Source organism: Astyanax mexicanus, chromosome 10 (assembly GCF_023375975.1).
Source record: "Astyanax mexicanus isolate ESR-SI-001 chromosome 10, AstMex3_surface, whole genome shotgun sequence".
In the NCBI taxonomy this organism is placed as follows: Eukaryota; Metazoa; Chordata; class Actinopteri; order Characiformes; family Acestrorhamphidae; genus Astyanax; species Astyanax mexicanus.
In genome coordinates, this window is record NC_064417.1 from 38,621,432 (window position 1) to 38,634,931 (window position 13,500).

Sequence of the window (13,500 nt, forward strand, 5' to 3'; positions counted from 1 at the left end):
GGATTCCTGTAAAAAAATAATAAACTGAGATAATAGTTCAAAAGAGTTAATGTTTAATAGCTAATGTCTTAACTAGTTAAGTTGGGACATTCTGTAGAAAAAGTACTGCTAATTAATCTACCATTACTGCAGAGTGTTTCCAAATTAAATAATAAACACATGTTAAAAATGAAAAAGAGAGTAAATAAGTAAATAAATGATTATTTACGTCTTCAGTGTGGAGGAATGCGTTGTTTGGCGAAAGCCAACGGTCAGTCGGCGGTGGGCAGCGCGCGCCGGGGGGGCGGGGCTTGATCTACAGTTTGGCGTTTGGCTGTGGAAACGCCGCTCCGCGCGCTCCGCTCTGCTCAGCTGTGGTTGGTCCGGAGAGCCGCGCGCTGCTGCTCTGCGTTTCGGTTTCGCGCTCCTAAACCGGCTGGGTCGCCTGGAGGTTGGAGGGAACCGGTCGCGGGGGAACTACTGCGCGTGTGGCCGCCCTCAGCTGTCGGGGAGGCGGTTTGAAAAGTTGCTGGTCTCCGCGCGCACCGGCTTCTCTCTCACATGCGAGGATGTGATTCTCCTCGCGAGGGTTTAGAGCCGCGCCATGGTGCTGACCCAGGGACTCCTCGTGGAAATGGTGAGTGATTTGTTTCCTCATTACTTTATTTCTCATTTCTTCCTTTTTTTAAATAAATATTTTCCCTTTCTACTATTTTCATTTCTACTTTCAGTTTAAACAGACATCAATTTAACGCCATTTAACTTCTTAATTCAACCTACAAACACACAAACACATATATACCCCCTTTTCTACGGCTTTCCCCTTAAAAACCCCTCAACAAGATATCCTATTATTAGTCATAAGAGCTATTTTCGTAACCACGAGAAAAGTGTTGTTTTTTGTTCGTTAGTGACGTAGAAACAGGCACACTGGGTACCTGTGCCTCAGACTCTGGCGTTATAACGTGCGTTTGTGAATTGCTGTGAAATAAATAGGCTAAGCTACGTCACTGTGAGAAACAAGCTCAATAGCTACAACTTACTAATGAGACTGTGTGGATCAGAAAAGAGGCTGTTGGAGATGTCACAGGACTGTTGGTTGTTTTTTCTGGATCTGGCTTTGCTTTTTTGATAATAATTCCCAGACGTTTTGCTTTATTCTGGGTCGTTTTAAAGAAGAATTATCACCTCAAGGAGAGAGCAGGAAAACCCTCCCTACACACTTCACATACATGCAAAAGGTCAGTGTTTATGATTTTAGTCTTTGTAAACTCCTCAAATAATAATACTAAAAAAAATAATAATAATAATAGTAATAATAAGCACAAAGTTAGCTAAATATATTTTTTTTTATTAGTTTTTTTTTTTACATCAGAATACTGTAGCTTATAATGTGTGGCATACAGCTCTGTTAAAATGCTACAGACTCACTGTATTTTCCCACAGGTGTTTTAGCTAGCTAAGATTCTTGTAGATGTTGTACACTGTGTGTCCAGTGTAAATTGTACAATGTATATTTTACATATCATACATTTTCATATATATACAACTCTGGAAAAAATAAGAGACCACTTAAAAGTGGAAGATGGATGATCACAAGTTATCCAAAATCAGTGTGTAAGACTGGTGGAGGGGAACATGCCAAGATGCATGAAAACAGTGATTAAAAAGCAGGGTTATTTCACCAAATATTATGAAATGTTCTGAACTCTTAAAACTTTATGAATATGAACTTGTTTTCTTTGCATTATTTGAGGTCTGAAAGCTCTGCATCATTTTGTTATTTCAGCCATTTCTCATTTTCTGCAAATAAATGCTCTAAATGACAATATGTTTATTTGAAATTTGGGAGAAATGTTGTCCGTAGTTTATAAAATAAACAACAATGTTCATTTTAATCAAACATAAACCTATAAATAGCAAAATCAGAGAAACTGTTTCAGAAAATGAGGTGGTCTCAGTTAATGTTTTTCCAGAGCACTATATATGACACAGTGACATTAGTATTATGTAATCTACAACAGTTTACAGTTTACGGTAAGTACAATCTCCTAGGGCAACTTAAGGTAATGGACCTTGCTCAAAGGTCCAACATGCAGCTGTCTCAGATAAAATTGCTCCCAAGCGCCTGAGACTCATAGTGATATAGCGATATGTTCATAGTGGTTTCTTCTGCTGAAGAGCTAAATTGTGATGGAACGAATATGTCTGTGCTAAGAAGCGTGCTGCTTATTTTTCACTTTGCCCACATTTTTGTGATGTGTAATGGAACCTAAAGAGATTTCTGACATCAGTTTGTTTCTAGCCTGCTGCTTTGAAATATTACCATGCCGGGTTGCATAGCTGAACAATTTTCCAATCACATTTTTCAAAGCATCTCCTACGTTCATCTCAGTGATTTGCAATTATTACAGTGTTCCCTTGTGGCACATCCACACAGCACTTTGCCTCGATAGGAAAATGCTGGTGTGTTTCTGATTTGTGTGTGTCTTGCCACTGTTTAGGTCTGAATTACAGAGCGAGAAAAGGTTTGTTGTTGTGAGTCTTAATGCAGCAGCTCACCTCTCGCAGTCAGCACTTGAACAGAAGGGCATGGGCCACTTGCCTGTGCTGATATAGCAGAGCTAACAATGAGAGAAGTTCATCACAGCCACTGAGGGCTGCCAGGTCAATTTGTGCTTATGCAACGGTGAGTGCAGTGGTCAATACTATCATGCCAGGCATGGAAAGGATGTGTTTTGATGGATGGCACAGGCCAGCAGATCGATACACTTCCTCTCACTTAACATAATGTCTGTGCGTCTGGCTGACCCAAAAGGCAAAGGTGAAACCTTGAAAACATGGTGTAGGTATGCAGTTCTGCTACAGGTATCAGTATCATAACTGCTGATACTTTGTTTTCATCCACTTCACACACGCTGTTTGCCAGTGGCTGCTGCTTCCAGGCAAGTGTTGATTAAAGGTGCGATAAGCATCCTGTCTGCATTGGTTGTCATTCACGCATGATTGGCCACATGTCCGGCCACATGACCTGTTACATGCCTGGTTTGACCACAGTTGGAAAGCAAACACAGAGTTAGCACGTGGGTAATGATTGGCAATGGTTTTGGGCCAATATGAGCAGAAAATTCTGGACCAGCTGTCAGAAATGATGAATCTGCTAAAAATGCTAAAAATGATGAATCTGCTTGAATAAATTAACACCAGTTTCCACAGGTGCAGTGGACACTCTAAGACACCACAATAGATACAATATAAGTTTTGCTTCTTATGTTAAAATTTAAACAAATGTTGGCTAACATACATTCAGCAAACACTGTCTGTCACCTATTTCTGTAAATCTCAGTAAAATACATGCTCAAAAAATATATCTAGCAGCTCAAAAAGCATCCAGATCTGTTTGTATTTAGTCTATAAAAATTATAAAGACAGAAGACAAAAGACAAAAAAAAACAAGTTAACAGCAAAGATAAACTGCTGCACATCGCTAGATGTTGAAGCACAAAATGAACAAAGACCTTATTTTCATAACAGTGTAAAAAAAAATGTAATAACACATTTTTTGGCTTAAATATTTAAATAAAGCATATCTATTCCATTTTATGAAACAACTTTTTAAACTTATCATGGCTTCACATCATATCGTTCCATCCTTATCATCGCAGTGTGCACATGTGCATTAATCACGTTATTAAAACAAATTAAATTTAGCATATCATGTTACAGCTTACAGTAATTTATACAAAGAGAAAACTTGCACAATTCTCATTTCCCAGAAGTTACCTTCCACAGGCATATTATCTGATATCTGCACAATATCATTCATTGTTCTCCAGTCTTCAACACACAGTGGACATTATTAATATCCTTACATGCTGGACAACTTCTGACTTCTGGAGAAGTCTAGTCACAATATGCTGTATACCTCATTACAGCCGTACATCACAATGTTTTTTCCTGTCATGATAAATACATTATCCACTTATTGTACAATAAATGGAGATGACTTGAGAAGTAGTAATATTTGAGGAGTAATATTTGAGAAACTGATTATTAATATTATCTATTGTGTTTATTTGTATATAAATATATATATATATATTCACGTATATAACAGTATATATATATATATATTTAGCCAGTCATGCACTGACCAATGCTTCAATATCTCTGTACACACATTGTGGACTGCATTTGGTGAAGAAAAAAGTATAAATTTAACAAACTATTGAATGTTGTTGTCTTCAAAAGGGTATAATTGCTTTGTAATGCTATTTTATTATTATTATTATGTCAGTGGCAATTAATGATGTTAAAATTACAATAATATTGTTTATCACAATCGTTCCTGGGACAAAATGATTACAGTGACAGGCCTTTTTCTGTGTCTTTTCTTTGTGCTTGTTGTGAATTAGATGAATCATTTTGTTAAGAAAAGCTCATCCTTCAGTTCGTTTGCTTCTTCCCAGCTGGGTTGAGGTCAACCGCAGCATTAATGTCTTTTACACTATCCAACTTTTAGTCATCTCAATTTGTTTATTCCGAGCTTGTTTACTTGGCTTTGTTGTTTTTTATGACTGACTCTAGCTGACTCTAGCTTTGGTGTGTGTGTTTTACTCAGAGTTTTAAAGCAAGCTGCCTCGAATGCAGCAGCTCCCTCCCAGCGTACTGAGTGGGGGAAACTAGGCTCTTGTTCTGCCTTGCTTGTCTAAAAATGGGCACTGAACCCAGACACAAACAGCATGATGAATGCCGTTAGTACCATCCCCTCCTCCTTCTCCCCTTGTTTCCACCTCATTTGACCCAAGAAATTACATGTTTTGGGTGCAAATCTTGTTTTCTCTTGTTTGTGCTGATTAGATTAACTGATATCATGCAGTGGACTGGGCTGGTAAATGTTTTTGTAATTACTGCAAGGTAGGGACTAAGGTCTTATTAACTAACGCTATGCTTTTTTACTGCCGTATAGGTTATATACAGGTTCATAATTATACAAATTTAGGAGACTTTATGGAGATGGTTGTTTTGAATCTAAATCTTATGTATGTAATTGGGTCAGCACAGCACGTTGATGTTGACTCGGACGTGCTTAAACATACACGCATGCAAAGCCATAAGTTTTTCCTTCTATCTTCAGAAGAAACCCTTTTTACACCTTTTTACTGCGCACTTACAGCCCTTATGTGACAGCAGACAAGAATTTTATTGTTTAAAAAAAAAGGAACATGTGAAAACCCAGAATATTCTATTTTTATCATTTTTGATTAGATAAGTCAAGAATAATTTACAGCAGACACACTTCTCTCAGTTAACCTCCTGATAATACGTAAAGCTGACCCTGCCCTTTGTGCTTTCATTGTTCTGTATAAAATAAAAATGCACACCAGAGATTCCTAAACACCCTTGACCTGTCTCTGAGGCTTAAACAGAAATATTAATGTGTGAGAGCTGGAGAATAACAGCGTCACAGTGGTATGTGGCAGAGGTGTGAACCTAGAGCATCACACCCAATTCTCCCTCATTAGCTTTGTCGTGCCCCAGCTGAATTGCAGTGCATCTGGGAGAAGATCACAGTCATCAGCGGACAGCAGCGCTGCTTGGGGAGTGAAGAAATTGCTGCTATTAGTGCAATGCTACTGTACTCTGCATTTAGGCTCAGCAAAATTGCTTTAGGTAGTATTTTTGAGAAAAGACAAGCATATTTACAAAACACATTTTGCATTGTCTAAATGTAATTAAGAGGAGTGTCCGCAGATCCCACCTAAGGGTTTTAAATATGTTTAGCTTAAAAAAAGTCTTAAAATGTCCAAAATTCCACAGACAAATAAGTAAATACAATTTTAGTTTTATTTCCATGCATTACATGCCACAATTTCTAAATTTGATATGCAAGTTAGTTAGTGCTAATTACCAAGAGACAGAACTAAGGAAAAACCCTGTCCAGACATGTTTAGTTTCTCAGGGGGACGTCTGTAAAAAATAATTCACACTTCTACTTCCGGACTGCAATAAAAAAACAGGAGGACCAGTGAGTTTTTTGGCTTTCCCGCTCACATGACACAGCATTCAGTAGCTCCTCCAATTCCAATCACCGTTGTGTTTACGTGGATCTCCGTGGAAATGCACACCCAAAGTGTAGTTAAGTGCATGGCAGTGGACAAATAGCTATTTTATTATACGGAAGGTGATGAAACTCAGAGATGTCCGTCCGAACGGGACTAAAATTACTGGACGACCATGGAGTTAAAACTGTTTTTGGCTTTAGCAAAGACGTGAGAGCTGGCCAAAATAGTCAAAAAATTTCGATCATGTTATTTAATGACAATTTAATGATACACAATATTTATTGCAGTGTTTTGACATGCAGACAAAATGCATCAACAGTGGAAGATTCTTCCAGCTACTATTCAAATACTCTTTTATACAGTGATTTTTACTGCAGGAATCACAAGCTTGCAATATGTAAGCCTGTAAACATTTAGCTATTTTGTTATTTTGAAAGTGTAATTTTTTTGCTTTGAGTGTTATTAAAAAGTCTTAAAAAAACTTAAATTTAAATTCCTCACACCTGCAGATATCCTGCATCTAGAGCTTTTCTTGTGTTTAAGAAAAATAGGCACGGTGGAATTATGGAAAGAGCCAGATTGTGTGTTTTGTGGAAGCTCAGTTTTTCTGTTCAAGAAATTGAAATCAATGAAACAAACACGTGAAAGCGCCTCGTTGAGATTGCAATATCGATTTCCCTCAAGTTCAGTTCAAGTCAGGTTTAGAATCTTGCAGTGTGGTAGGGAGCACATTTGTGACTCTGCTTAGTGATGAAACACTTCAGGAATTTCCTTGTAGAACTAAGTGCTTGAATTTTGTTTATTGCAGAAAAAAATTTAAGAAACATAAACTCAGGTCCGCTGGCTCGTCTGGTCCAGTGGTGGGACAGCAGGAGCATGCTGTACAGCCTTGTGCCGTTTCTGACATTAGACTAGCTAAGAGATTAAAAAAAAACAAGCAAGGCGCTGTCAGCCCCCCGGCTCCCTGTAGATAGAAAACAAACCCAGGAACAGAGTCTTATGCTTCCGCATGCTCTCTAGGGCCTGCGTAAATGCAGGGGACCTAGCTGCTGATTTATTACCCTGCTGCCTTCATAGACTAGATTGAGAAAATCAGTTCCTGAATACAGTTTGGAAGTGTGTCCAGGAATTTTTAAACGTTCCATAATCACATGACAGCGCAGTTTGACTGTCTCTGATGTTGGGTGGCTGGAAGTTTCATTGTTGCATACCAGAGACTTGGTTTATAACAGGTATTGGTAAAAAGGGATAATCTTACCTACACATCTCATTTTAAACCTCAGGCCACCCCTTAGTCTCAGCAACTGGTGCCACACTCAAACACACAAAGAAAAAAAGAGAAAATGGGGCAGAAATTTGAAAATGTTTTACCAGTCTCAAAACTAAACTAAAATCTGAGCGGGGGATTATTTTGGATATCCCCTAAATGAAATTGGGGTACATGAACACTAGGGGTGAGCGATATGGCCCTAAAATAATATCACAATATTTCATGGTATTTTTTGCGATAACGATACTCTTGGCAATATTACGAAATACTGAATTATTTCAAGAATACACTACTGCAACAAAATGAGTGTTATTTTTTCTTATTGCATACAGTATGATGTGGCACACCTTTATCCTAGATTTTGAAAAATACAAGAAATTAATCAGTAACATTAATTTGTAACAGAAGTCAATGATCCAGAATGCCATGATACTAATAATGCACTCCAAATATCTCCATATATCCAGGATTAAAGTAAAATAAATGATACTGGACAAATATAATCTGTCTCTAGTAGATATATAATGGGAAATAAGAACAGTGTGAATTATTCTTTTGCTAAAAACAGCAAAAAAGTAGTACCCTGATGTGATAGTTAGGGATGGGTGATATGATATTTCAGGGTATAATATATATATATATATTTTTGGACATATTATCGCGTATGATATGATATGGCACACCCCTAATGAACACTGTCAACAACTATTAGTTAACAATGCAACTCAGAAAATATAGAGAGTATGACAGCTAACACGTTTCAAGCCTGCCAAGGCCAGCTAACCTGCTCCAACATTGCAGAGGCCATCGGCTGTGTCTGTTATTTTCACAGCTTTAACCCAAAGCATATGTTTAAAATAATCTACAGATATATTTCATTGCAAAAAGGAAGACTTGCTCTATATAACCAGCACAATGTCAACAATTAGAGCAGGGCATCCAGCATAGAAAAATCGTTAGAAAAAGTAAAATCCTGTTGAAATGGGGTAATCATTCTGACAGCGAAGGAATTGTTCAGGTTACACCCATCATTCCCCCATCAGCTCTTTTTATTTTTATTGTTTTTGCTTTGATTGGTACAATGACGTAAATCCCCGGCAACATAGTGCCTGCGCTCTCAGAAAAAAGACTTTTCTGTTTGTGCCAGATTCTAATTCCTGGAGACTAAGTAGATTTTACTTTGACTTTATATGCTTGGAGAAAAGGGAATATTAGTTTAATATGTATGCAAAGTCATAGGTTGAAAGGAAAGTGTTCACAGTCACACATTTGCTATTGCTATAGATATTTCCATGGCTTTCCTCCTGTGTGACAGAGAGCAATGGAATGGAAATGATATATAATTTTATTTTCTTACTCATCATTCTGTTCAGACGTTAAATATTCCCGCACATTGTAAAGCTGTGCATTGACAGATTATCTCCTCCTCCTCTGCAGATTTCTGGAAAGGCAGTGTAATTTGGGTGTGATATGTTAATCCGCACGACTGGGTGTTTGAGAAGCAGCCTGCCACCTGGCTGATAGATACACTACATTGGCTTCCTCTCTCTCTCTCTCTCTCTCTCTCTCTCTCTCTCTCTCTCTCTCTCTTTCTTTTTCATTATCTCTCTCTATCCTGCATCTATTTACCATGCCACTGATGGACCACAGCTACAATATACAATGCTGAGCCTCTGCACCCCCCTTCCACCACCCTTGTCTGAAAGGAAGAGACTCGTTTTAACACAAACAAAGACTAAACGCTGCTCCTATATCCTTCCAACCAATGTCTCCCCTGCCTGTGTGCGCTCTATAAAACTTTGCTTCCAGGCTGAAATTCCTCTGGTGGGCGAAATCCAAATGCTCTCCATCTGACACTCAGTCTAGGAGTGCATGAAACCCAGACAGCAAACTGTGAACTATTTACTTTGAGACAAGGCAAGTGAGAATCACCGTAGTTTATCCTGGCAGGGTTGCGGCAGCACTTTATTACCACAGTATGAGGTGCCACCTCGTCCTCCTCAGCGGCTCCACAGCAGGTCAAAAATAAACATTCAGCCCTCGCTGCACAAACATCCGAACATGGATTCTCCCAAACTTTCATTTCCCTGCTGAGCTGCATCCTTTTAGGCCATCTTTGAGGACTTCCAGACTTATTTTGAGAGAGAGACACTATTGTCAGCTGTGCTGTGATTGTAGTTTAAAAAACATTTCGAGGTAACATCTTATCTTCCTTATTCATATAACATACAGTAATGGATGGTCAATATTGTAAAATGTAAATATAAATATATTCAGAACTACTTTGTAAAGGATAATAAACATAACCATGCAGGGGCTCGTTTAATGAAGCTTGAGACGTGCATGCAGAGATCTGTGAGATAAGTAGTTTTTCTGCCCCCTTTTTTCAAGCATTTTATGAAGAAATCTCAAACTTAGATAGTAAGCACAAATCCCAGTGTGCAGTAATGCAGAATTTTGCTCGCAATCATCCACTCAGTCATCATTCAACTGTATCTATGCACCAGACAATGCAAGCACATTAGATACTGTAAAAAAAGAGTTTCTGAAAAAGAGTTTCTGAAAAAGAGTTTCTAAAACAGTTTCTTTCAAATTCCAAATTAAAATTTTGTCATTATTAGCATTTATGTGCAGAAAATGAAAAATGTCTGAAATAACAAAATTATACAAAATAAACAAGTTTTTTTAATCACAGTTTTCATGCAGCTTTCCATGTTCTCCTCCACCAGTCTTTTACACTGTTTTTGGATAACTTTAGGCCACCCTGGTGTGAAAATCAAAGCAGTTCAGCTTGGTTTGATGGCTTGTGATCATCCATCTTCCTCTTAATTATATTCCAGAGGATTTCAATTTGGTAAAATCAAAGAAACTCATCATTTTTATAAGTTCTCTTATTTGTTTTCCAGCTGTATATTGCGATATTATAATCTAGTTAATCATGCGCTCTCTGTATTGAAGATTGGAGTAAAATGAACAATGTTTGGATAGATATAATCTCCATAGTCTCCATTTGTATTAAGCTTGCTTTAGTGTGACAGGTATGATTTATTTGCCTTACAAGACATTACACATCCTACGATATGAACAATGCGCCTGCATCAAATTATTATGCAACGGTGATGCTGAATCTATATATTGTTGAACCCTAGTAGCAGCATATTTTACAAACAACACAATTTAGTCCAGTTTGCAGAGTCAGTGAAATACTATGAAGAGTGGACTTTCACATATAGTAAAAAAATAATTTAAAAACTACCTTGGTTTTCTGTTGTAAATTATGTTTTTGGTGCTATCTAAAACCATTTGTGGTTTTGGCATTGATCCAAACTATCGCTTTCTCTAAGGAGTCCTTTTAAAGAATAATGTAACAAAATACACTCGTCAAGCAGTTTATTAGGAAGACAGTGCCAATGCTAGATAGGACCTCCTTTAGCTGTTAAACAACATCAGTGCTTTTTGACAAGGATTCCACAGGATGTTGGAAACATATTTCTTTTAAAAAGTTGTTTTTATGGATTCAGATCTGGTGGACAACATTGAACATGGGATTTGCCCTGTAACACAGGGGTTTTGTTAGCTAGAAATATCCATTATAAGATACCATGGCTAGGTATATCATCAAAATTATTTTACAATATACTGTCCAAGAAGTAATTGTGATAAATAATATTATTATTATTTCAATTGTAATATAGCAGAATAATGCTACTACAAGCAATTCTAGGAATAAGAATATTCAATAACACTGTACAATAAGGCTCACGGCATTGATAAACATTGTTAAATTGTTAAGAAATGTCTCAACTAATTATTAGATAACACTTATGAAGACATTTTTAAACATTACTAAATGTTAATGCTTAAGAATGTTGAAAAATAATAATAAATTGAGACATTCGTTCAAAATTACTAGTGTCAGTTCATATTTAGTTAAAACATTCTGTTGCAAATAATGTTAATTAATGTATATTTATTGTATAGTGTGACCGAATATTTACACTTTGGAATTGGAATATATCTTTTTAAATATCCTTAAAAAATATATAATGTTTTTAAACAAAATCAACCGTCTCTTTTACATTAATACACTCTCCTTGGTAAGAAAATACAATATGCAGTATAGAGGTCAGTGACAATAATTGAGGTCATTTCTACAGCTGTGGCCTTGAAGGGATTGGTAATAGTGAACTCAAAATATGACAAGAAAAATGTATATGCAATAACATCACCTACACCAATCTGGATTGTTGACACAAGCCAAATTGTATTTATGCTTGCGTGTGCATCAGAAGAAATTAAAAAAAGATTTATTAGTTGCGTGGTGTTGGTGCTGCCAGTGCCCACTGCAGCTTCAGCTTTCTGTACTTGGCTGACAGAACATGATCTGACTCAGCCCACTGTCTTTCTACCTTTCCTTCAGCTGAAACCAGTCTGGTCATTTTCTGTTGAGCCTTTCTCACAAAATTATGTTTCCATCAGCAGACCTGTCGCTTAATGGATTTTTACACCATTCTAAAATAAAACTTTAGAAACTGTCCCAGAAGATCAGTAGGAATACTTGTACCAGCGTTTCTGGCAAAAATAATCATCCTCAAAATGACTGAAATTACTAAGATTTTCTCATTCTTCTCATTTGTTATGAAAGTTACCTAAAGCTGTTATGATTTGCTGTTATGAGGCCATATGATTGGCTGATAAATACAGACTCCCCTTTAGCCCATTTGTTTGTTCGTTTTCTCTGAGCTTATGACCTTTCTAGTCCACCAGTTTGAGTCTTCTGCTTGTTGTTAGCCAGCCCACTCTAATGCTTTATTTTGATGTCCCACAGTTGCACTACACTAACAGCATCTGTCTGACCTCAGATCAGGGAGAAATGAAAATTGTCCACCCTGATGCTGAGACAAGGTTTTGGAAATTGAAACGAAAACAGTCTGGCATGATTAAATAAACTAAGGTTAACTCATCTGGGACCTTGTGAACCAAGCTCTGGGCATTTAATATGGGTTATTTTTGAAGACATTAAGTAGAAATGACAGACGTATGCAAATGATTTTTAGAGTCAGTGTGAGTCAGTGATTTTTCTGGGAAAATATTTAGTTGCAAGTTTGAGAATAAAGAGGTAATATTTGATGGATAATACAAGAAATGCTGAATATTATTTGATTAAGTTTTAATCTCAGAGGAATATTGAGTGCTTTTGGAGAATGTGGAAATGGCACTTATTGCCTCAGGTGGAATAGTTAGCTCATTAAGGAAATTAATCATGTTCATTAATCTGTAGTACACTTAGCAGAGGTATCCTAACCTTTCTACTTTCTACAGTAAGTGATTGCATTACGTTCGTATTAGTCTTTTGCTCTTGTACAATTCCTCCGAAACACAGCAGACTTCAGTTGGATTTTTATTTAATATGCTTGCCTTAAGCAGTTATACAGATCTGTCAATGGAACGTTTTAATTTTAATTTTTTTGCAGTGCTGATTTCATTAATGAGCCTCTTACTTCGGGGCTTACTTTTCCCTTCCGTAAGGAAAATCATGTGCGCTCAGTAGACTGTGCGCTATTAGTTCAACAGGGTGATTTAAATATCGGCAGACTAAATGGAAAATAAAGTTTAGAAGTTTGGGTTTTGGCACAACCAGGTGTCTCCAGGAGCGCAAGGGCACTTTGTGTTGACTGCTTGCAGATGAGTGGGCTAATAGACTGTTGAGTGTAATGGGAAGAAACAAGGTAATATCATTTTCTATTTCAGGATGCCTTTGGGTGGCCTTCTGAGGGCCGGGACACAGTCCCTTTCATTTCAAACGCGGTTAAGAGCCTCTCTTTCAAGATGACTCTCCGCCGTCAGAGATTAATAATTCATCAGCCCTGGCGGACCCAAGAGAACTCCCCTGTTGTGTTGTTGATTTCTCTCCACGTTGTTATTATGTGCATATGATTGAGGCCCTGCGTGGTCAGGGAGTCAGTGTTTGATTAGCCCATTGGCTAAAGTGGAGCGAGCGAGTGGTGCCCTGCGGACCGGTGTGAGGGAGTAAACTCTGCCGAGGCGCTGTGAGGCCTTGAACTCTACTCTTATACAGAGAGGAACCCAGACCGGCAGCGATAGGCTGTAAAACCACAGGGGGTGTTAAGGTCATAAAAATATGCCATCCTCTATTGCGGTAGATATGGAGACAGGAGGCAGCAT

At 37.7% G+C, this 13,500-nt stretch overlaps 1 protein-coding gene across 4 annotated transcripts in view; it reads left to right on the plus strand.

The window, feature by feature from the left end:
* Nucleotides 1-310: 310 nt before the first annotated feature.
* Nucleotides 311-13,500, plus strand: part of htr4 (5-hydroxytryptamine receptor 4) — a 107,538-nt gene continuing 94,348 nt past the window's right edge. For 2 of the 4 annotated variants that reach the window (XM_022684060.2, XM_022684062.2), the window contains exon 1: nucleotides 311-616. In XM_022684060.2, the coding sequence (XP_022539781.1) occupies nucleotides 541-616 (76 nt within the window). In that variant the 5' untranslated portion in view covers nucleotides 311-540. Of the gene's footprint in view, nucleotides 617-1,155; nucleotides 1,221-13,500 lie in introns of all 4 variants that reach the window. The other 2 variants (XM_022684061.2, XM_022684059.2) reach the window with 2 other exon arrangements.